The 22,843-nt window shown below is 46.9% G+C and overlaps 2 protein-coding genes across 3 annotated transcripts; one reads left to right on the top strand and one right to left on the bottom strand.

Moving 5' to 3' along the window:
• Window positions 1-3,818: 3,818 nt before the first annotated feature.
• Window positions 3,819-13,103, bottom strand: Mrpl46 (mitochondrial ribosomal protein L46). The gene is made up of 4 exons (XM_048434859.3): window positions 12,852-13,103; window positions 11,399-11,588; window positions 10,429-10,602; window positions 3,819-4,203 (listed from the first exon to the last, which is right to left on the bottom strand). The coding sequence occupies exons 1-4, from the start codon at window positions 13,077-13,079 to the stop codon at window positions 3,953-3,955; spliced, it is 843 nt and encodes a 280-aa protein (XP_048290816.2). The 5' UTR covers window positions 13,080-13,103; the 3' UTR covers window positions 3,819-3,952.
• Window positions 13,104-13,173: 70 nt separating this feature from the next.
• Window positions 13,174-22,536, top strand: Mrps11 (mitochondrial ribosomal protein S11). Of its 2 annotated transcripts, XM_048434861.3 has the most exons (6): window positions 13,174-13,479; window positions 13,604-13,711; window positions 18,715-18,813; window positions 20,446-20,575; window positions 21,553-21,618; window positions 22,194-22,536. In XM_048434861.3, exons 1-6 carry the CDS (start codon window positions 13,415-13,417, stop codon window positions 22,299-22,301), a joined length of 576 nt encoding a protein of 191 aa, XP_048290818.1. In that variant the 5' UTR covers window positions 13,174-13,414; the 3' UTR covers window positions 22,302-22,536. The 2 variants fall into 2 exon arrangements, with proteins under 2 accessions (XP_048290818.1, XP_085538748.1); XM_085682622.2 differs by lacking the exons at window positions 13,174-13,479; window positions 13,604-13,711 and adding an exon at window positions 15,891-16,122.
• The last annotated feature ends 307 nt before the right edge of the window (window positions 22,537-22,843 follow it).

Raw genomic sequence — 22,843 nt, 5'->3', positions numbered from 1 at the left:
TGATAGCTTTTCAGCGTGGCATAGCTAAGTGTGCGTGCATTCATCCATAGCTAAGTGTGCATACCTGCATCCAGGAATCTATTTCTGCACTAGTCAGGCCCCCCTAGCCTCCTGGGGAGCAGCCAGCCTGACCCCTTAAAGGAGGCAGCCATGGATGATGTCCAGAATGAGCCCTGGGCAGCACCCATAATGGATGCCTCCACTGGAAGCCGTGATGACCATTTTTCTCCCTCGTCCCATTCCATGCTCTGGAGTCCCAAGGCCGGTGAAAGTGACTGGTCATCAGCCATGCCTCTAGGAAGGGTGGGGGCTGGGATTTCAGGCTAATGGGTTTTATCTCACCTTGTGTGCCTGGAGCTCAGCAATCCGGGAACGCTTACTAATTGGGTTCCTGACCTTTCAGCTGGCGTGTTTCCCCTTCGTAGGATAATAGAATGGGTCGCCAGGTCTGCCCTGCTTTTAGTGCCCCCATAAGATTGGCTCTGGGGAAACTCTGGATTCCCTGGCCCAAGGTGGGGCAAGGCTAACGTATTCTAACAGCCAGATATAATTACAGGGCAGATCCACTATACTCCTGTTTTGAGCAGAACCCAGTAATGTACAAATTACCCGTGTCCCTTTCCAAACAGGTCAGGAATACTTGGCTATCACAATACACACCACAAGAAAGGTGAGGGGAGTCCTACGAGATATGGACCACACAGCTACTTTCAGGAGCATTTGGGAGCCTATGGAGGGAGAAAAATTTGGCATGTTTATGTCAAGCCATGCAGGGTGCTAAAGAGCTTTCAATAAATTAGCACATCACCCGGGTGAGAAGCAACATCATCTTGGTTTTACAGGCAAGATAGTTAAGGCTATCTGCAGAGATGAGCCTCAGTACGGCCCAACACCTGGCAAGAAACCCCGAGCAAGGTAACTACTTCTTCAAGTCTACTCCCTCGTCAATAAGACAGGGGTAAAGAAGCCTGCCGGCTTGGCTGGTTTAAGCAGAAATGTACCCTGAGGTAAGGAACTTCATTCTGCTCCCAGTTCACAAGAGTTTCTTCACTACGCCCATGGTTAACAGTTGCCAAAGCACGTCAAAAATGCAACCTGCTGTTTCCAAGCCCGGTGTCGTACAGAGCTGATTCCCTGACATGTTTCTGAAGTTCAGTTAGATACAAGCATAGGCTGACCAGCCCCACTGTAAAGAGGTAACATGCAGCAGCTCACACTAGCGCAGGAGCAGCCCGACAGGAGGGGGCTGTGAAGGCAAATTCACAAGCACGCCAGGGTTTCCATTTCAAGCCAAGAAAAGTAGTCTCAGGAGATTGGGAACCACTGGGAAACAGAACGAACAAGTCGGGGACAGGGTAAGTCTCCATACCGCTGAAGATTTCTGAGGAGCCTGAAGGTCTGTTGTATGTGTTACACACAGATACACACACACACAGAGATACACACATGTAGGTGTACACACACACACACACACATGCATACATACAGGCACCCCCACCCCTTCCTAATTACACACCACTCCTGATTCTTGAACCCCCTCACCATCACACACGGCACCTTCTCTTTTTCTCATGGTCTACTTCGAAGTCACTCAGCCCCTGAAATAGAATCATCACTTCTAAATTGGCACTTGCCTTCTTCCCCAGGATACTATACTGAATAGTTTTATGCCAACTTGACACAAAGTAAGGTCATTTGAGAGAAGAGAACCTCACCTGAGACTGTGCTTCATAAGATCAGGCTCTGAGCAAGCCTGTAAGGCATGTTCTCAATTAGTGATCAATGGCGGAGGGTCCAGGCCATTGCGGGTGGTGGTCCTGGGTGCTGTAGGAGAGCAGGCTGAGCTAAGCCCTGGGAGCAAGCCAGTCAGCAGCTACCCTTCACGGCCTCTGCATCAGCTCCTGCCTGGATTCCAGCCCTGTTTGAGTTCCTGTCCTGACCTCCTTTGATGATGAACAGCAATGTGGAAGTGTAAACCAAATAAAGCCTTTCCCCTGCAACTGGCTTTTGGCCATGGTGTTTCATCATAGCAATAGTAACCCTACGACAAATACACAAGAAACTATTTCTGGTCACATTCGGCAGACAGTGGAAGGCAGGCTCAAGGCAGAAGTCATTTCTACCACCATGCTGATAATCTTTGCAATTTGCAAAGATCAAACTCCAAAAATAAGAACGCCGTGGAGAAGACTATCCAAAACCCATGAAATTCTGCAGCCAGAACAGTAAGACATGGACACAGCTAAACTCCTCCACTCCTCCACCTCATGCTATTTTCTCTCCCCTCTCTCTCCTTTTTTTTTTTTTTTTTTTTTTTTTTTAAGATGTAGGCCCTTTAAAACACAAATCCTCAGAGACCAGTTCCAGCAAAATTTAGAAAGGCCAGGATGGGACCATCTTCATCATTAAAAAAAAAAAAAAAAAAAAAAAAAAAAACACAAGCAAAGCAGGTTGGGGTACCCTTACAACTCCCTCTTTTCTACTCTTTTTTTCCCAGATAGCTGACCTCCTAGAAAGGCCACTAGTGATTCTTGCTACTAAGTCAGTCCATTTGTTATAAAGGAAGGTGTGTCTAAAATCATCAGCTTTTCTTTAAAGTACTAAATCTTGCCCTAGTATCTCAAAATATTGACGTTCTGGGGGTCATCTCACAGGGACTGCAGATGTTGGGTTATCCTGACACCATTTCTCAATCTTCTGATTACATACATGTTATTTACCACTAGAAGCATGGCTGTAGACTGAGCATGTGGCAGTGTGAAGTGCTGGCCTAACATGCACAAAGCCCTGAGCTGGATCCCCAGCACCACAATAAATAAAAATACAGAAACAATGTAACAGGCTCTTACGACTATATATGAAAATAGCCCTGGTGGCTCAGCCTTCTGGGTTAGAGGTGCCCACTGCTCTAAGAGCAGGCCAAGCAAAGCAGACACAACACATTCGTAAATCCTGAAAGTGCGCCCTGACCTGGCTGTGCCCATTCTCAGGCACCACCAGCTGCTCCTGAAGAGCCAGCCTCCCCCAGGAGACATCGGTTATTAGAAAAGTCATCAAAAGGCAAAAGGCAAGGAAAGGCAACAGGATTAGGGACCCAGCCTTGATCAGAAAAAGTAAATTTCCTGACCCTTTGCAAGAACAGCAGGCGCCTTCTGGTGTGGAAACAGATCATACTTCACAGGCTCACACAGAAGGGCCAGGCAGTTTACCCAGAAGTCTGCGTGAGAGGAGACCAGGAAGAGTGACTGTGACCAGGAAGGTCTGTGACTGTCTGACCGCTCTGAGCAGACACTGCCTCTGAGTCGCCTGAACTCTGTGCTCTGTGGCAAGTTGTTTGTGCTCTGTACGCCAGCTCCTGGGGATGAGCGATGACTCAAACACCGCACTCAACAGTCAAAGCCCCAGCCCCAGAGGCAAGACAGCATGCTCCCTGGGCACTGCCAGCTACCACGACTCTGATGCACGTCACGGCCTGGCCATGAATCTTCCACCGGTAGGCTGGAGAGAAGAGGATTTTCTTTCAAATGCTTAAATGGTTAAGAGGTGATTAATCTCTGTCTAAATATAAAACCTCCGACATGGAGGGAGAGAAAGGTGTGTCCTTCCTATCAAGTGGAAAGGGAAAAGGAAAGTGGAAAACAGCTGAGAAGCTATAGAACTAGGCTTTTTTAGCCCAGAAACGTTCTCAGAACTGGAATTTAGGCCAATTCATTTCCTCTGTACTTTCTTCCTGGCTCAGTAGATCTGTTAGTCACTGTAACATAATGCTTTTACTTGCTATATAGCAAAGCCAATTGTCCCCAAAGGACAAATCAAAATCCAGCACAATGACAAACACATTTAATTCTCAGAACTTAGTTTGGCGCTTGACGGTCCCCGTCAATGGGCGTGAGCGTTGTTCCTGAGGTCCCAGCACTTGACTTATGTGCAGATCAATAGGCAGCTGCGTCCATCAAACGTCCAGAAGGAATCTCCTGACCTGAGCCAGGTACTTGGGCTGCAGATAGTCACCCAGCTCTTCCTTACTAACCCACACGTGACGGGCCTTCTTCCCAGTCTGTGAGAAGTCTCCTGTGAGCAGGAGAGCTTTGAAGAAGAAGACTTTGACCCCAATGTCACTCTCTGTCCGGATTGCCTTGGGGAGTTTGAACTTGTAGTGGCCACAAGGTGCATTTCCTAGGAACTTGGCTTCCATGTTGTTTTCTGAAGAGAAAAGAAAGAATTGGAAGATTAGGGTACAGCCATCTGCTTCTTCACCCAAATCACAGGAGGCTCAGAAAAGCCACTTCTAACAGAGCTAAAGATGATCCCCATGAGTGGGGCAGCCCTGAAAGGAGGCTCCTCCCCTCAAACCAAATGCTGTCTAGCCCAGGTGCCAGGCTGCCTCTGTGGGCCTAGAAGTCCACAGTGCAGTTAACATCATCTAGAAGTCGTAGCAGCTGGCTTCGCGTTTAACCCTGTCACCAGCTGCTGAAACAGGACCGAGAAAGTTGGCAGCTGTAGAGCCACGCTCGTCACCTCTAGAAGGTCTCCAGCTCGACCGTTAGGGGAGTGGGAATGAGGGAGCTTCCTGAAGTAGTCTTGCTTTCCTTCAAGACCCTTAGCTAGCTTAGACTCCTCTACGTAGCCCCAGCGTTTCAAGTACTGGGATCGAAGGCATCACCACATCCAGGGCAGATCTGACTTTCTACAGTCTGCAACCACGAAGGAGCTAATAACCCGAATCTAGCACTTCAACGATGGCAAAATGGAGAATTACTAAATGGAACCTGAAGAACAGTTAGCTAAACAGAAAGACAGAGTTGGAGACCAACCTCAGTACTCACACTGATACTGTGGCCCCAAGACTTAAGAGAAACTTCATTTTTTTATAAAAGATTTGTTCATTTTGGATGATGATTTCATGAACAATTTGTATTTTTTGAATTACGATGTATTTCCAAATTTTCCACTAAGAAAACAATAATTGGTATTTTACATATCAAGAGGGGCCGCCTTCAAAAACAAGACTATTATTTTTTAAAAACATTATATTTGTCCATATAAAGCTCAAATCTTTCAGAGAAAAAATAGAGCGCACAGAAAGAATTGCAAGAACAAAATTATAAACTTGAGTATGTACATTAGTGATACTAAAGTTCCCAAAGCAAGCAGTTCCTGGGAGGTTGGGGCAGGAGGACCAGCAGATTGAGGTCATCTTCAGCCATGCAGTGGCTTTGAGGGCTGCCTGGACTACATTCCATCCTGTCTCAAAGAACAACAGAAAGACAGACTCAAAAAAACATTTTCAGCACATCCAACAAAGGAATATTATCTTCAGGTACCAAGAAGCACTTGGGAGCCAGGCATTGTGGCACATGCCTCTCATCTTTAGCACTGCAAATTCAAGGCCAAAGTAGACTACTTAGTGAGTTCAAGGCCAATCTGGGCTACACAGTAAGGTCCTATCTCAAAAGAAATGGAATAAAGGACTTAGGAGATGACCCAGTGGGGACAGGTATTCGCCACCAAGCCTGATGATCTGAGTATAGTATGTGCATGACCACACACACACACACACACACACACACACACACACACAAAAGTAATTTAATTTTTTTAATTAAAAATAATCATGTTCTTGAATATGTACAGAAACATTTCTAAAAGAATGCAAGGGAAAAAATTGTCAGTAAGCATTACCACTAAGAAGGAAAAAATACTTCTCATACCACACTTACTAGATACCAATAACCATTAAATGAATGCATGAATTAGTGTTCTCCAGCTTAGCAAAACATTGCTAGCACCAGATAGATTTACATACATGTGCATTTACATGCTATACTAAATGTCTGGGAGAGGTGGGATTATACTGGTATATTTCTTTATACTTTCCTCAACTCTCCAAACTTAATTGAATAAAGCATATTATTTTTCTACAATCTGGAAAACACAGATTAAAATATTATCAAGTCAAAAAATAAAAACATTTCACTACAAATAAGACAGTTCATAGACTTAAGAAATACAGTGAGTAACTTAGCTAGGGATTCTATAGCTTCGATGAAACGCCACGACCAAAAAGCAAGCTGGGAAGGAAAGAGTTTATTTGGCTCACACTTGCAGATCATAGTCCTTCTTTGGAGGAAGTGAGGAGGGTAGGAACTCAAACAGGGCAAGAACCTGGAGGCAGGAGCTGATGCAGAGGCCATGAGGTGAACTGCTTACAGCCTTGCTTCCCAGGCTTGCTCAGTCTGGTTTTTTACAGAACCCAGGACTGCCAGCCCAGAGATGGCACCACCCACAATGGGCTGGACCTTCCCACATTGATCACTAGCTGAAAAAATGCCTTATAGCTGGATCTCAGGTAGGCCTTTCCTCAACCGAGGCTCCTTCCTCTCTGATGACTCCAGCTTGTGTCAAGTTGACACACAAAATTAATCAGTCCACTGAGCATATGAAAAGATGGTCAGTCTCAATAGCAAAGAGGTAAATACTAATTCAAGAGAGATTATTTCTACTGACTGAACAGCTACAAACTAAAACAAGGGCTATTTCATGTGCTGGGGAGGTCCAGGTAAGCAAGCACTACCAAACAGTTCCTGAAGAGGTCATTACCATGTGCACACCTTTGACCTGGTGAGCCCACTCTAGAAATTCCATCTTGCAAAAGTGTGGAGTCAGCAGAGAAGGAATGTATTTTCACTTTTCTTACACATGTATTGTGTAAACTTTCTTTGCTGTTCTATTTTAAATTTGCTACTTTACAAACTTTGCAATAAATCTGCTATTAATATAAGTTTTATATATTAAATATAAACATACCTATTGATATCCTTTTTTTACTTCCTTTAGCATTTACTCAATAGGAATGTCTAGAGAAAGCATAGTGCCCTTTCCACAAGGCACAGAGAAGGCAGAGCTGAGCAAGCATTGGCCACGCACACTCGTGAGAGGGAACCTGAAAGTGTGTACCTAAAGACCTTGGCAAAAACCACAACCGCCAATTCCTATATGATGGCTGAGAGACTGAGAGGAACAAAGCTCCCACGTTCCACTGTACCCTGTTGCCTCTTTTACTGGCTAAAGCAGTCCCAGTGAGAAAGGACCAAGGGGCATGCGAACTTTTGACATTTTCCAGGAGCACTTATCCTGGTGGCAGAGCCAATCAAGTGGCTAGGTGCCTGCACTATCACCAAATCCACTTATCCACCACCAGCCAGTGTCCACCATGTGCCAGGTACTGCTGGGAACTCGTCAAGAGAAACAGAGTCTGTCCCGACCTTCTCGCTAGAATGAATGAAGTGTGTAAATAAACCATTATGGTGCAGTGGCATGAGTGAAGGAACATAGTCTCCACTACAGCACAAGTAGCCAGGGAGCAGGCAGAGCGCCCGGTCCACCACCAGACAGGCCTGGAAAACAGCAGGCACAGAAACTGTCTGCTGCACAAACTGCTTGAACGAGCAAGAGCTGGAGGAGTCCTTGACCTGGAGACAGCACTCTCCAAAAGGGAGGGTGTGTGCACAGCAGAGATGTGTGACGAAACACTGATTTGAGAAAGACAAGGCTCTGCTGCCTTACAACTTGGAATATAGATGAACTCACTAAGCTGCCGAGATTGGGACCAGAATAAGAACTGGTAGGCTCTGTGTGGGAATGGGCATATTTATGATGAACACTTAAGACTCCTTTGCAAAGAAGTGACAAGAGATTTTATTCAGAAAACACATGTCAGTAGCATTGGAGAACATAAAACAAAAGCAAGGAGGAACTTTTTTTGGTATTCCCAGTACAGTGTTTCTCAACCATGCTAATTTTGCTCTCTGGGCAATACGTAGGAACACTTTTTTGGTTGTTACACTGGGGGTAGGGTTGGGAGTGGGAATGAAATATTGCTACCGGCAACATTGAGTAAAGACCAAAGACGCTAAACCCCTTACAACACACAGAAGAGACTCTCACAAGAATTAGCTGGCCCCAAACACTAACAGTGTCGTAGTCTAGTGAGACATGAAGGACACGACAGCTAAAACTGTGAAAACAAAGACAGGATGGTTTGGAACAGACCAGGTAAGCCCCAAAGAAACAATCATCAGAATGAGGTCCAGGGTAGTGCTGAGGTTTCTAGTGTTGAATCAGTGGATAAACCACGGTACCAAGAAGCACTATACCACTGACCTATATTCCCAACTGCTTCTTGGTACCACGGTCCCATCGTCTCAATCTCTAGTACTGAAAAGCAAAACTTTTATTTTGTGAGTGTAAGAATTCTGATTACCTAACCTGTGCAATCACGTTGGGAGAGGTGCGGGTGAGCCAGTCCCAAAGTTGTGAGCACAGGAGAACTGTCCCCATTACTCATCTGTCATGTGACAGCATGGGTGGGGGAGAGATGCCAGCCCCATCAATACCTGAAGCAGATGAGGGAGCTGGCCTTGAGGTAAGACTGACAGGAGACCCGCCCCTGCCCACCACCAACTGCCAACACTCAGGAGAGCAGGCCCTGCACCTCAAGCGGGCAACACAACTGAGCCAACCCCATTGTCAGAGGCATGGGTGAGCCAGTCCCGATATTCTGAGCATAGAAGAGCTGTCCCCATTACTTAACCTGTCATATGGCGGCATGGGCAGGAGAGAGATACGCACCGCCCAGCAATGCCTGAGACAGGTGGGAGAGCTGGCCCTGAGGTCATAAAAACAGGAGAACAGTCCCTGCCCCTCATCAGCTGCAGCACTAGGGAGAGTGGCCCCTATGCCACACCTGGACAACACAATAGAGCTGGCCATGTGGTGTGGGAGGTCCTTCTGTACATGTGTTGCTTTTATTGGTTAATGAATAAAGAAGCTGCTTTGGGCCAATGGTTTAACAGAATATAGCCAGGGTGAAAGAGATACATAGAAAGAAAGTAGGCGGAGTCAGGGAGAAGCCATGTAGCCACAGGCAGGGACAGACATTCCGGAACCTTGCCAGTAAACCATGAGCCTCATGGCAAAATACAAAATAATAGAAATGGGTTAACCAAAGAGATAAGAGCTACCTAGCAATATGCTTAAGTGATTGGCCTAGCAGTGGTTTAAATAATATAGTTTCTATGTGATTATTTCCTAGTCTGGGCAGCCAGGACTGAACAAGCGGCCTCTGCTAACAGCCCTGAAGGTGTAGGTGTGAGGGATCCAACCCTGAAGACAGGACAGCTGGAGAATTTGCCCCACCCCTTGCACCTTGCATATCAATGCAGAAGAACTCTCCTGGTGGTGGGGGACAAGGGAGAGTTGACAAGCTGACCAACCCTGCAACTACCCAAAACCAGGGTTATGTGTCAGCCCACTACAGCATCCACCCCATCTGTGATCTGCTGGAGCATGTGAAGGGGTCAGTCCTACAGACTCAAAGCTGCAGGATTCCATGACACAGAGCAATGGCAGGATAACCAAGAAGAGTTCCAGTGAGGGACCAGCATCGCTAGTGTAGCAGAAACCAGAGGCCTTGAACCAGACCAATGACTCTTTGCAATGAAACTTACAAGTAAAGAGTTAGGGATAAAGGGCTCACCGTGTGACTCACTGTGTCACACTGCAGCTTCCATGATGACATCATGAGAATGATTGGTTTTCCTTCTCTTTTTTTCTTTTTTCCCTTAAATTTAATTTAATTTTATTGGGGTGGGGTTGTAAGGGCAGAGAGTGAATCCAAAGTGATGGGGAAATGAATGAGATGGAGATGTGTGATAAGAAAGACACAAATAATAAATAAAAAGAAGAAAAAGAAAGAATTCTGATTAATGTAATTGTAGCTAAGTGGTTAAAGCAATGAACTAGAAATCTGTCTCCCAGCACAGGAATGAGCTTGCCCACTAAGGACTGGGTATTGTGGCTCAAGCATATAATCCCAACAGTCAGGAGGGGAAGGCAAGAGGATCAAAAGTTCAAGGTTATCCTCAAGTACAGCAAAGCAAGCTCAAAGCCACCTTGGAAGAGAGAGAGAGAGAGAGAGAGAGAGAGAGAGAGAGAGAGAGAGAGAGAGAGAGAGAGAGAAAGGAAGAGAGAGAGAGAGAAGAGGGGAAAAGGAGGACAAAAAAGAAGGAAAAAGAGGGACAGTGAAGAAGGAAAAGGAAGAGGAGGGGAGGGGAGGATTAAGAATGGTGTTCAATGCACTAAGATCTCAGTACACTAACACGGGGCACTCACTGGTTCTAAGGAAAATTCTTGCCAGAATTTTGTTTGTTTGGTTTTTAGGGTTTTTGTTTTGGGGGGAGAGGGTGAGACAGGGTCTCACTATATATCTCTGGCTGTCCTTGAACTCATGGAGATTCCCTGCCTCTGCTTCTTAAGTGCTGAGAATTTTACTCATCCATGTCCATTAAACATCTCCCTCTCTATCCTTATGTCCAATCACAGTCAACCTGAAATGAACCTGGAGTCTTTGGAAGTTAAAAAAGTTACCTGATAGTTTGGTCAGGATTCGTTCAGCTGTCCCTCGAAGGGTCTCCCCAGGCTGCCACTCTACTTGAGGGAGCATCCAAAAATCCTGATCCCCAAGCTTCTCTCTGACTAAGAGGACAAGGTTCCTGTCAAGCTTCCGATGCAACGAGGTTCGGTCATTTTTTTTATCAGCTTCTACAAAAAGGATGATCAGAAGAGAGAGAAAAATAAAAAATAAAAAAGTCTGATCTACCAAAACCATGGATTTTGAGTTTCAGAGCCTTCCTTCGGCTTCCTCAAGCCCTGTCCTCTAAGAACTTATAGCCAAAGTATAACCCTAACTTAAACCGAAAGGTAAGCATTGGAACCAGAGCTGAACTTCTCTCATGAGCACAGTGCACTTGAGGTGTTTGGAAAAGGAGCAATGCCTGTAACAATTCAAACATAAGTACTGGAATACAGCTCAGAGGCAGCGCAGGTCCCCTGCAAGCATGAGGCTCTGGGTTCAGTCCTCAGCAACACAAACACACAGTTCAAGAAACAAAACAAAACAAATACACAAGCAAACCTGCCCATTGGATTTACCAGCATGACTGGGATCTAGCTACCCCACTGCCTCTGTTCTCTAGTCCTCGTCCTGGGAACAAGGACAAGAGGCTCAAAGTGACTCCTAATAAAACAGGCATTAGAGAGAGAAGACTCAATTCCTCCCACTCTCTGATCCAGAGCAGAGGTAAAACTCAAACAATAATTGCAAGCTTTAACAGAAAGGGAAAGACACTTTACTCCCCCTAAAAATAGCTCAAGTCTTTTAAAAGTTGGGTTAGGGGGATTATAAGGAATAGGGGGAAAATGCTATTTTCTCGGAAACTGTTTTGTTTCTTGACACTACTTGCTATTAAAATGTAAAGCAGGAGTCAGGTGACTGTCCTTCACCTGGAAATCAGAATACCTCACTTTCCCTTCCTTGAGGGTGGCCTAGGTCACAAACCTGTCACTCGAGCTCCAGGTTTGAATTGTAGGAATGCCTGCTCCCATGCATCTTCTAAGTCTTGTGCAAGCGTAACGCCCTGCTCGTCTTGGTCATCGTCGTAAAGGTCAGCTTTCTTCTTTGCCAGTCGCTTAGCTTCATCCAGAGCACGAAGCTCGTGGTCCGAATACAGGCTTCTCTCTGTCTCCACCTGGAGAGTTGAAAAGGAAAAGGAGAAGAAAAAACTGTATCCTTGGCAGGCTTGGAAGCACATCACTTAATATGCTCAGAAAGATAATCAAAACACTACACAGATGCAAAGAAGAGAAAAGGCCCACTGGACTATCAGCTTGAGGGGAATTTGCCAAAACGTCAGAATGTGATAGAGACCAAGACCGCCAGGAAGAACGGGGTGGCGAGGCACTGTGGACCCCACCCCACACTCTAGGTCTATGGGTCTCTGATCAGCATCTCTTCGGGCACTACAACATCCCTTCTTCCTAGAATATCTCCCCTCACGCTATTCCTCCCAGATTTCTACTCATCCTTCCCATCTCAACTTAAGTACCGCTTTCTCATCAAGCCGTCCTGGACACTTCTCACGAAAATCAAACCTATGTGGTTCTGTGTAAAATTCTTCCAGTACTCTGTGTCTTTTCTTTTTTAAATAGCGCTTACCAAAGTCTGTAATTAGTCATATGACTGGTTACTGGCTGCACCCCTAACTCTAGTACAGGAAACTGTCTAGGAACCATAGCTATGTGCCTATCTTATCCATAATTGCACATCTATCAGTTTGAACAGCGACACACAGTATGAGCTATGAATACCTGTGGGGGTACTTGACCACCCCTAACTGGTCAAGAGGATAAATCAATTGAGCAAAAAGCAACGAAAAGAGCTTATATTCGTATTCCCAAGACAATAGCCCCTCGAAGTGTAGGGACAGGTAAGATCTTTCATCACTATCTACAGAGACTCAACACCCTGACAGCAACGACACTTGCGGTTTTGCCCATATTTTCTCACTTGCCCTTCACAGAAATTGCTTCCTGAGATTAAAAAAAAAAGCAAACTTTAGCACGTGCATCTTATGGAAGTGCCCACTGTCCCCAAGGCTTTCTTCCTAACGCTCATCACTTCGCAAAGACCATCCTGTCATCTGTTAGCGCCTAATTTACAGGAAGTGATTCCTGTTCACCACCGGCTCCCTGCTGTGTTGGATGTACAAGAAGGAAACCATCCACACAGAGTGCCCAGGAGAAAATGGGCCAATTCAATTAAACTCTGTCGCACACCTGCTATAAACTAACCCAATTCACTAAGGTTAATTCCATCTTGGAAATGTCACTAAAGATCAAGAGGTGAAATGACTTGCTCAGGGTCACACAAGGTACCAGAGTCACCATGAAATCGTGACCCGCTTGGAACTGCTGCTCCCCGCACCGCACCCCGAAGCCCGCGTCCGCTTTACCTTCTGTAGTAGATCCGCCATCTCTTGCTGCAATGGGGTGAGCGGCTTGGTGATCAGCGGTGGCCGCTGCAGGCACAAGGCACCCAACAGGCGCCATGGAGACCTGCTGCTTGAGGGCGCAGCCTCAAGGGACAGGTGGCGAGAACGCGGACTACCCGCCCACAGACTGTCGAGACGTCGCCAGCCTCTAGTCACCCCTAGCAGAGTACGCCCCATGGGCGCCGCCATCTTTCCGCCTTCCCACAAGGCACCGCGGCTACCCGCGCGGCTTCCAGCCAACCCCACGTTCCCATGAGGCAATGCGGACCGGCGAGGGGGCAAGGTTACCTATGAGACCGAACCATTGCAGTTGGGAGAGGGAGGTGAAATTCTTGATTAAACCATTAACAAGGGAGAGAGTTCCATATAGATAATTTTACAGAGCATTTAAACTTGAACAAAAATACATAAAGTGGCATTTCAGAGCAATCGGGTGATTTCCCCTCTGGGTGCTCCCCCGCAGATGCTCATGGTGCTGATTCCTCGGCGCTGCGGACGGGAACTGACGAGGGTCAACTTCAATCATGCAGGTTGTAAGAAACGCGGGATCGTGGCTCCTGCGGTCTTGGGCTGGACATGGGATGACCAGGTAAAGGCTGCCCTTTCGAGCCCACTGCCACTCTCGAACGTTCCCGCCTGCCTCCCATGCCTATGTGCCACTTGAGCCCTCAGAGGACCGTTAAACCAGCCCCTCACCGAGCTCTTCTTTGCAGGCTTGTGGTGGTTGCCCCAGCTCAGACTATCCACACCGGAGCCCCGAGGTTAGAAGACGCAGCTGCCAAACAGAAAGCTGAAAAGGAAGCGGTTCCGAGCCGCTTCAGGTGAGGGCTAAGTGGGTCCAGGCTTCTGGACACTTGCGTCCTGTGACTTCTGCCCGCCACCCTCCAGAGTCATAGAAAAAAGTGAATTCCTGTCATTTGCCATCTGTGGGAGTTTGTGCAAAGCAGCGTTTGATCCTTCTCAAAATGAAGATAACTCTCAGAGGGGTTGGTGAAGATAGAGGTGCATAAAGTAGTTGTTGAATTAGCAACTGTTGGCTGAGCGTCGTACATATATAAGTAACCAGTTTTCTTTCCTTGTGAGGGAGGCTTTAGGTCCGACTAGCAGCTTTCTCTTCCGCCAGCACAAAACGACTTGAGGAACTACACCAACTGCATTAGAGTTGGTCAAAGGCCAAGCATTAGTTTTGTGTCTAGCCCTGGGAAGTGGCATCCTGCGTCCCACTAATATAATTACTTCATATGCAGATTGTATATACGTTCACTTAACTTCACATCTCTTTAACAGTTATTGAAAAATCTACTACATCTTAAATACCATAAGTACTGGAAATGCAGAAGGTTTCGTCCTCGCCCGAAGTGGTTCACAGACTTCCAAGAAAGATATAGGCGTATCTGTTTTAACCATAATCTGATCAGAATAATAGAGGTAAGAGCAGGTTGGACCTTTAAACGAGTAAGGCATTCCTGAGGAAATCAGGCAAGACTTAAGGTACCCTGAAGTGCAGAGGTGATCTGAATAGAAATTGAGCTAGGGAAGATCAGAGGCACCATTCCAGGCAGAGGCAGTGGTCTGGAAAGTCAAGCTGTCGGAGAACATGGTGGGTGATACCTCTGGGAGGAGACACATGGTGACTGACTTCCCTGTCACCCTGGAGCTTTTACACTTTACCCTCTGCAGACTGTGAGGGGCTGCTGATGGAATTTAATCCAATCTGTTGCTGTCAGTCGCTAGGCAATCTCAGGTACTTTGGGGGTTGTTAGCCTTACATCCCAGTTCCAACAGTAAAGGCCCTATTCAGCCAGACAGCAACCAAGCAGAGCCACATCTGTCCAGCTTTGGGAAGAGTTGATGACATTTAATTTTTTTTTTTAAGATGGCCCTGCTGTGCAGCCTAGGTTAGGCTCAGATTTATAATCCTGTTACCTTGGCCTCGCGAGTGCTTAGATTCTAAGAGTGTAACCCAGCCCCAGCAACCTTGCTTACTCTTTAGAGAGTCTTTGCCCACTGTATTGATGTTAAGCTATAGGGAGCAAGGATGGAAGCTGAGAGAAGACTTGAGAGCAGTTATGAAGCAATGAAAATAGTCTAGGTAAAAATGATGGTGTCTGGACCAGAGTGGGATTTTATCCATTTTGATGGTATCGACATTAGTTTGGGTCTTTTGTTTTGAGAAAAGGTCTTGCTGTATGACCTAGGCTGGCCTGGAATGTCTCCTGAGTGCTTGGGATTACAGGCATTCGTCAACACCGAGCTAAGAAGCTATTAATATAAAGTTTGAGAAAAAGAGAGGTGTGAAGGCTTAAATTTGAGCACTAAACAACGGAAAATAGGAAATGGTTATAAAGATGGCAGAGACTGATGGAGTTTAGCTCTGTGTGGCTAAGTTTGAGATCCTTATTCTTGCTTTAAAATGGCCTTGTACAACCGTATATAATAAAAAGGAAAACCTGAGACACGTAGCTTCCAAGTAGAGATGTAATATAGACAGAGATTTGGGGAAAGGAAGAACCAGTGAAAGAGAGAACCTCCCCAGGACAGGTAGAAAGAAAGCCAGACAAGATTTTCTTTTTAGTGTAGTACAAAGTAGGGAATGGAGCTGTGTTCAGCACTGCAGAAAAGCTGGGTTTGCAGGCAGATAGCATGATTGCTCATTAGATTGAGCAGTACGGAGTGGGTTGGTGACCTTGACTACAGCCTTCCTGATGGAGAAATGAAAATAACTTCTAATTGGAGTGGGTTGGTTTCAAAGAGAATAAACAAGTATTGTTGTTCCTTCAGGAGGTTTTACTGTAAGGGAGAACAGAGAAGCTCTTGGAAACTTGGGGTTGGGGGGGTGTTTTTTGTTGTTGTTCTTGTTTTGATTTTATGTTTATGACATGACAATATGTTTTGCTTCTGGGAAAGACTGATGCTGAAGTGGGAACATTGCCGGAACAGTGTCCTTGTGGGGCGAATACGCAACCGGAACATTGTGCAGGAGAGTCCTCAACGGCCCTGGGCACAGATGTTTGGTGGTGGAAGCTGGAAGCAAGTCTAATTGATTCTGTTTCTCTGTAGAGGTCATCAGCTGGCCCTGAGGAAACAGGAGGAGCTGGATGGTTAAGGAGACAAAAGGAAGTAGAGGAGGCCTCCTGGAGAATGGGAGGATAATTGAACTGAGAATGGTTGTCAGACATCTCGAAAGCCTACTTGATGCTGGAATGCCATTAAAACGAAGCAGCGGTTCTTGGTAGGGACTTTTAGCAGTGGCTAAAAGCTCTAGTGATCCTAAATTAGAAGATAGAATCTAGTGGACTAGAGCCAGAGATGCTACCACGCTCCCCGCTGTTCACAGGACAGCCTCCTCCAGCAGTGTCTTGTCCCAGCTGTCAGTTGAAAGCCCTGGTATAGAGCCCAGTCGACCATGCAGCGTTTGCACAGACTCAGATTTAATAAGGGCTGGGAGTTTGCCAGGAGAAAGTGATGATGTAAGAGGGGAATCGAGACTAGACTTTAGTCCAGCTGAGGTATATGGAGTGACAGAGATCTAATGAACTCACTGAGTGCTGGCCCTGAAGATACTGAAGCAGACAAGGAGGTGGTAGCCAAGGATGCTTGAAGCCAAGGCTGTGATGTGTGTGCTGGCAGTGACAACTGCTGGCTGTGACCCCAGGGGTCAAGGTCGGACAGAGGACAGATGATGGTTGAAGGAGACAAGGTTTAGAAATCAAAGTGCAGGCTTTTGGAGATCTTGTTGAACCCATCCGCAGTTATACAGAAGTAGTGCCAGAGAACACCAAGCCCTGGCTATGGGTTTTGCATCTTATTTCCATTTTCAAATAACATTTTGAAATTAAAATACAATTACATCATTTCTCCCCCCCCCCATTTCTTCCTCCTGATCCTTCCCTTATACTCCCATTTTCTCTTTCAAATTTAAGGCCTTTTTTTTTAATTGTTGGGGAGGTGTTTTCCTAACTACATAAATATAACCTGATCAGTCCATGTAATGTTACTTGTATGTATCTGACTTCAGAGCTGACCGCTTGGTATTTATTGGATTACCCGTCTGGACGCTGTTTCTCCCACCTGCGGCATTCTATAGTTGCTTGTATTTGCATTTTTAGAGATATAATTAAGCCAGGCATGGTGGTGCACACCTTTGATCTCGGTACAGTGCAGGCGGAAGCAGGTGGATCCCTCCAGTTGGGGACAGCCTGGTCTAACATAATGAGCCTGTTTTGAGGCTGACTCTTGTTATGTAGCCCAGGATGACCAGGAGCACTGTCATAGCTGGTCTTAAACTCAAGGTGACCCTCCTGGCTGGGATTACGGGCAGGCATGCACTCCCATGCCCAACTGAACCTGGGAAGTTTAGAGGCCTGATCTTGGCAATCCCCTAGAGTAAATGGCCCGAGCTCCTGGTTTCAAAATCTTGCTATATAAAGGGAATTGTATCGGTTTTACTCAGACTTAGACTTGTATTTGCTCACTCCCAAGTCAATATAGGGAACAACAAAAAAAAAAAATCGGTGGGAAAATGATGATCATTGAAATAATAGTATCATCCACGGGACTGGGACACTTTTCTTCTTAGTACAGAAACTGATAGGCCAGCCTCCTACAGAGGCCGCACGTCATCGCTAAAATCAGGCCCCCAGGAAAGAGTGCGCTGTGCTGAGTTTTTGAAAATAATCCTGGAGAAGCAGATGGAGCCGGGGGTGCTTGAATGGTAGCGTATTTTCTAAAACGGATTTCAGCATAGTAGAAACATAGCGTGGGTGTCGGGTACCAATCTGCGCCTGATTTAGGTGCGTAGGCATAATGAAACAGCAGCTTTACTCCCATCTGAAATGCTGAGTGACAGTTACGTGTGTGTTTCAATTTTTAAAGAACAAAGCTCAGACCCAAGACCACTCTCCTCAGTCCAAAGCCTGGCCTCCCTTGCTGGTCCTGTGTCTGTTTGGACTTGAATTTTCTACCTGCAGATGGAGACTTGACCCCAGGGAAACCCAGCAAGCAAATTAGACTAAGGCTAAAAGACCCCGCGCCCAGCACAGTATCGAGGCCAGTGTTCCCAACCCTGCAACACTGTGGTGTCCAGAAGGTGTGGGAAGAGGTGCAGAGAGCCCCTCTGGAGCCAGAGACTCTTAGCTTTCATTCTGGTTTCTCTTTGGGTTTTTAGTGCTGCGAAGAGACACCCTGACCACGCAACTCTTATAAGTCAAACATTTCACTGAGGGGGCAGCTTACAGTTTCAGAGGCTCAGTCCATTATCATCATGACAGGGTACATGGCGGTGTGCCAGCAGATGTGGTGCTGAGAGTCCTACATCTTGTAGGCGACAAGAAGTCGACTGAGACACTGGGCAGTGTCTTGAGCACTCAAGACTTAACTTGAGGTTAAGAAACCTCAAAACCCACCCCCACAGTGACACCCTTCCTCCAACAAGGTCATACCCCCTCCAACAAGGACACATAGCGCCATTCCCTGTGAAATTGCAAGGGCCAGTTACATTCAAACCACCACAGGGTTTGTCTGTGCTGTTTGATTTGATATATGGGGTGGGTGTTTGTAAGGATCGAGGCCTTTATGGGTAGGGAAGTGGTTACAGGGACAGAGTCTTACAGTCTGTCCTAAGCTGTGTGTATCCCAGGTTAGCCTTGGATTCAGTTTTCCCATCCTGCCCACCCCGCAGTGTGTGCACTTCCTCTACCACCACTACCCCATGCTCAGATCACAAGTGTGCATCGCCATACTCAACCTATTCTGTTTTGGTTTTAGGCATGTATGTGTTTCTAAGAACAATTGGGAAATTAACCAATGTTTTTTCTGATTGCAGCATTTACCCTCCCGCTCCAGGACAGGAAAGCCCTCTGCGGTGGGCAGGGATGAGGTTTGAGGAGGTCCCGGTCGCACACATTAAAGCAACCCACAACAAGTAAGAAAGGGGGTGCATGAGCAAGGCCCCTGTGGGCTGCTTCTGCCTTAGCCCTTCTTCTAGTAGAAGTCGGGTTGCCAGATGCTAGCCTCTTCTTGTTTGGGGAAACTACTTACGTTTCATAAAAATATCAAATAGATTTAGTACACTGTGATTCTGAGATTTTTCTGCCTTCCTTGTGATTCCTATGCAAGAGTTAGAAGGACTGTATTAGAAGCAGCTGGTCCTGTTGTGAGCGAAGCGATCTACAAATACATAACTCATTAGTAAACTAACCCGACAAGTGCAAACCCTTTAGCCTGCTTCCCTATTGTCCTGTGCACTGCCCCTTCCCTTGCAGGACTAAGTGTAACGGTGAATGAAAGCAGCAAGACTAAAGCCCTTGTCTGCTGTGCACACAGGTACCAAGCAGGCTCCCAGCCACAAAAGTACAGGGCGTTGGTGACAACTTTGCAGGCCAAGTCCCACTTGGAAGTGTGATCTGTGTTTTGTCACAGCCTGCCTGCCACACAGTTGGAGTACAGCACCAGAGGCTGTAGTCCTGGCCTCCAGTGTGTGGCACAGAGGTTACAGGGCCCATAGAGGCTCCCTTCTCCTCTTGAGCTAATGCAGACACAGCTTCTCTGCTTTCTTTGTGTTGTTGTGTCTGTGACCTTTTCAATCCACCCTGCATCAAAATGCTTCTGTCCAGTGTACGAAATGTAAGAGGCCCTTGGAGAGGATGACAGCCATGACAGGGCCACAGGCAGGTACCAGTACTAGCCCAGCAGGTCTCTTGGAGAGCTTGTCTAGCATCCCCTTCACTTCCCCTTCCCATGACACCCAGAAAGCTCTGCAGAAAGTGGGGTGACGATAACCAAAGGGGAGACAGGATGCACACCTTAGGATTTTCTTAGGTCATTCTTAATTATAACTTACCCTTAAAGAGCTAATTAGTAAAAAGTTTCACTTATTTAAAATAATTTTTGATCCCAGAATAGTGTCATAAGCATTTAAATTATCTACTGTAATAATATTGTCTTGACAAATAGTTTTGTGGGATTTTTTTATGCATCTTTGTCTTTCAGAGATAGACACTGAACTGATAGGTCTTAGATTCACCTCATAACAGTCCACTGATGGGGGATGGGAACAGGGTTTACAGGTAACACTATATTGGATATGGGTTGCTTATTCTTGAAACAGAGCTAGGCAACAGGTCTCTAGGCATTCATTCATATACTTTTTAAAAATACTTTTATTTTTTTTTATTTTTTGCTTATTTGTTGGGGTTGGAGCCTAACGACGTGGAGGTCAGAAAACAGTTTGCACAGATGAGTTCTCTCCTCCCACCATGTGGGTCCGCCTGTCACCGTCAAGCCAAACCTCACCTACTGCTGTTTCGGTGTTAGAGAAAGGCTATGAAACCAACATAACCCCTGCCTTGGGAAAGGCTTGAGGCAGATGCGTGTCTTTCTGGTGATACTCTCCTGCCGTTGGGTGATGGCACTCCTCTAGTGTATGATTTGACAGCCTTACTTTAATGTGAGAGAGGGAGCTGGTGACCTTTTCTTTCTCATTCAGGCTCCTAAGGACTGTAGCACGCGCCCTTCCTTCCCTGAGCAGTAGTAGAGTTGTGTCTCTTTTTCCCAGCACCCAGATCCAGGTAGTGTCTGCCACTAACGTGTCCCTGGCCCGTGCCTCCTGCGGCACAGAAGGCTTTCGCAATGCCAAGAAGGGCACCGGCATCGCAGCACAGACAGCAGGCATAGCAGCGGCCGCCGTAAGTACCCGACCACAGTGCTGTGCTCTCCCTGTGGCTGATGGGGGAGAGTTCTCAGCAGACCTGATTCAGCACTGAGGGCTCTGCCTGCCCCTCTTGGATGTCCTGACTCTGAGTTGCTTAAAGCAGCCTTTGTGGAAAAGTTACCAGCTTTCTTTCTCAGCTTCAGTGAAGAAAAGGATTTCATTTGTGCTCAGGGGAAGAAGGCTTAGGAACCAAGGCTGCTTCCATTAAAGACCAGTGGGATGGCGTGAGGGGTTGCGTTTTATTCAGGGGGCAAGTCTTATAACACAAGTCCCAGAGTGACTATTTAGAAGCAAATTAATCAACAACATTTCAGATAGTTTATTATTACCATGTCTTCAGAAGACCCCGCTATTATCTACTCTTCCAGGAGAATCAGATTGTGTGGGATTGGTCAAAGCCAGGCAGCCAGGTCAGCACCCTGATGTGAAGCCAGATTAGCCTTGGATCAGAGCTGCGTGTTTCCTGCTGTAGCAGAGACCTCACAAGTGTGTGTACACTGACAAACAGGACCACTTCCTGGAGGGACACTTGGACCTTTACAGCTAGACATAAGAAAACTATTGATGACTGTGTGGTAGTGATCATCAAAACTCAGAATGATATAATTACCAACCAGACAGAGGACATTCAGTTAAGAGACACAGTCAGTGTTTGTGGGACCTCTGCACGGTAGTGTTTGCGTGAGTTCTGGGTGTTTTCCAGGACCCATAATGAGTGTGTTTATGGTATGGACACATACCTACTCTAAAGATACTAAATGAGGCAATATTTAGAAGTGTCCACTAGGTGGCAGTGCAGTTCTGTCGCCTTGGTTCTTGGCCTGGGTTTGCCAGCATCTTTGGGTGCTTTGCTTCCTTCTGTCTTCTGCCTCCCTGTTGACCTCTGCCGCTGCTATTGCCCCACGTGTTCTGGAGACAGTAGCCAGAGACTGACCTCTTGTTTCTTTCCAGAAAGCCACAGGAAAGGGAGTGACCCACATCAGAGTTATAGTGAAAGGCATGGGGCCAGGACGCTGGGTAAGTAACAGGGTTCTCCACAGTGTGTGTGTATGTTCCTTAGAGCCAGGTGTGGGGAGTTTAAATGTCCCCTTAGTAAATGTTCCCCTTAGTTCCTCTCGGTTACTCCTACACTCATCTAAGCCACTCAGAGCGAGCCTAGATCATGTCATTTGTCTCGGCTTCTCGAGTGTTTGCTCTGTGCCAGCCCTGGGAATGGAAAAGTGGATCTCTGGGGAACCATCATAAACACATCCTCAGCACAGACTAGTGGGTGCGTGGAGAAGTGTAGGCCAAGGTGCTGGGGGCCTTCAGGGGGGTCCTGAGACCAGTGGGGCTAGGAGGTGACATCTCTCTGCCTTTACAAGAATGAGGCCCTAGGGCATGAGCGTGTGTGTCCTGGGAGAGGACAATGCTCGTGTTGCTGGAACACAGGGGTCTAGCCTGTGCTCAGATTGTGAGGTCCAAGGTGGAGGCAGCAGGCATTGGAGCTGTAGGTATCAGTGAGCTTCCCTCCCTCTTGGAGCCCTATCTGAAGATACTAGGTCATCATCATTTTGGAGACCATACCACTTTCCTGTTTCTGATCCTTCCAGTCTGCCATCAAAGGACTGACCATGGGGGGTCTGGAAGTGGTCTCAGTCACAGACAACACCCCTGTCCCACACAACGGTTGTCGGCCCCGGAAGGCTCGAAGGCTGTGACAGGAAGGAAGCGTGCACTTGAACCCGACCTAAGGTCTCGACTCCAGGTGGACCCTGCAGGAAGGCCACTGTGGGAGCTGCGGGGCCAGCAGCGCTCAAGCCCTCGGGAGAACATCACTTCCACTTGCAGCTGGAGCAGGAAGTGCCCTCGGGGCTCGCCTCTCCTGGACGTGGGGGAGTGGGAACTGCAGCACAGCTGCGGCTGTGCTCTCAGAATAAAAGGCCGTTCTACGTAGTAGCTGCCAGGTTTCGTTCCCAGTGTTAGACTTCTGAAAGATCGCGAGTGTAAGTGTGAGCCCGGATGGAAGTCTACAGTGTAAAATGGGCTGCAGTGCACTGTGCCCCTTCTTTTTACACTGCCATAACCTCTTAACCGAGGTGTCCAGATCTTGTCATAGCCAACAGTTGGGCATTTACCCAGGGGAGCGAGAGCTCTTTGCCATCCTCTGGAGCCTGTTAGATTTCAAAGGTGGTTGGGCATGCTGGACATTAGCCCTAGCAGGGCGGGGGGGGGGGGGGGTTCTCTGAAGTTCAGATTTCCT

This window comes from Myodes glareolus, chromosome 24 (assembly GCF_982192425.1).
Source record: "Myodes glareolus chromosome 24, mMyoGla1.1, whole genome shotgun sequence".
Classification (NCBI taxonomy): Eukaryota; Metazoa; Chordata; class Mammalia; order Rodentia; family Cricetidae; genus Myodes; species Myodes glareolus.
Note: the sequence above shows the minus strand (reverse complement) of the source record. Positions and strands in the feature narration are given on the sequence as shown.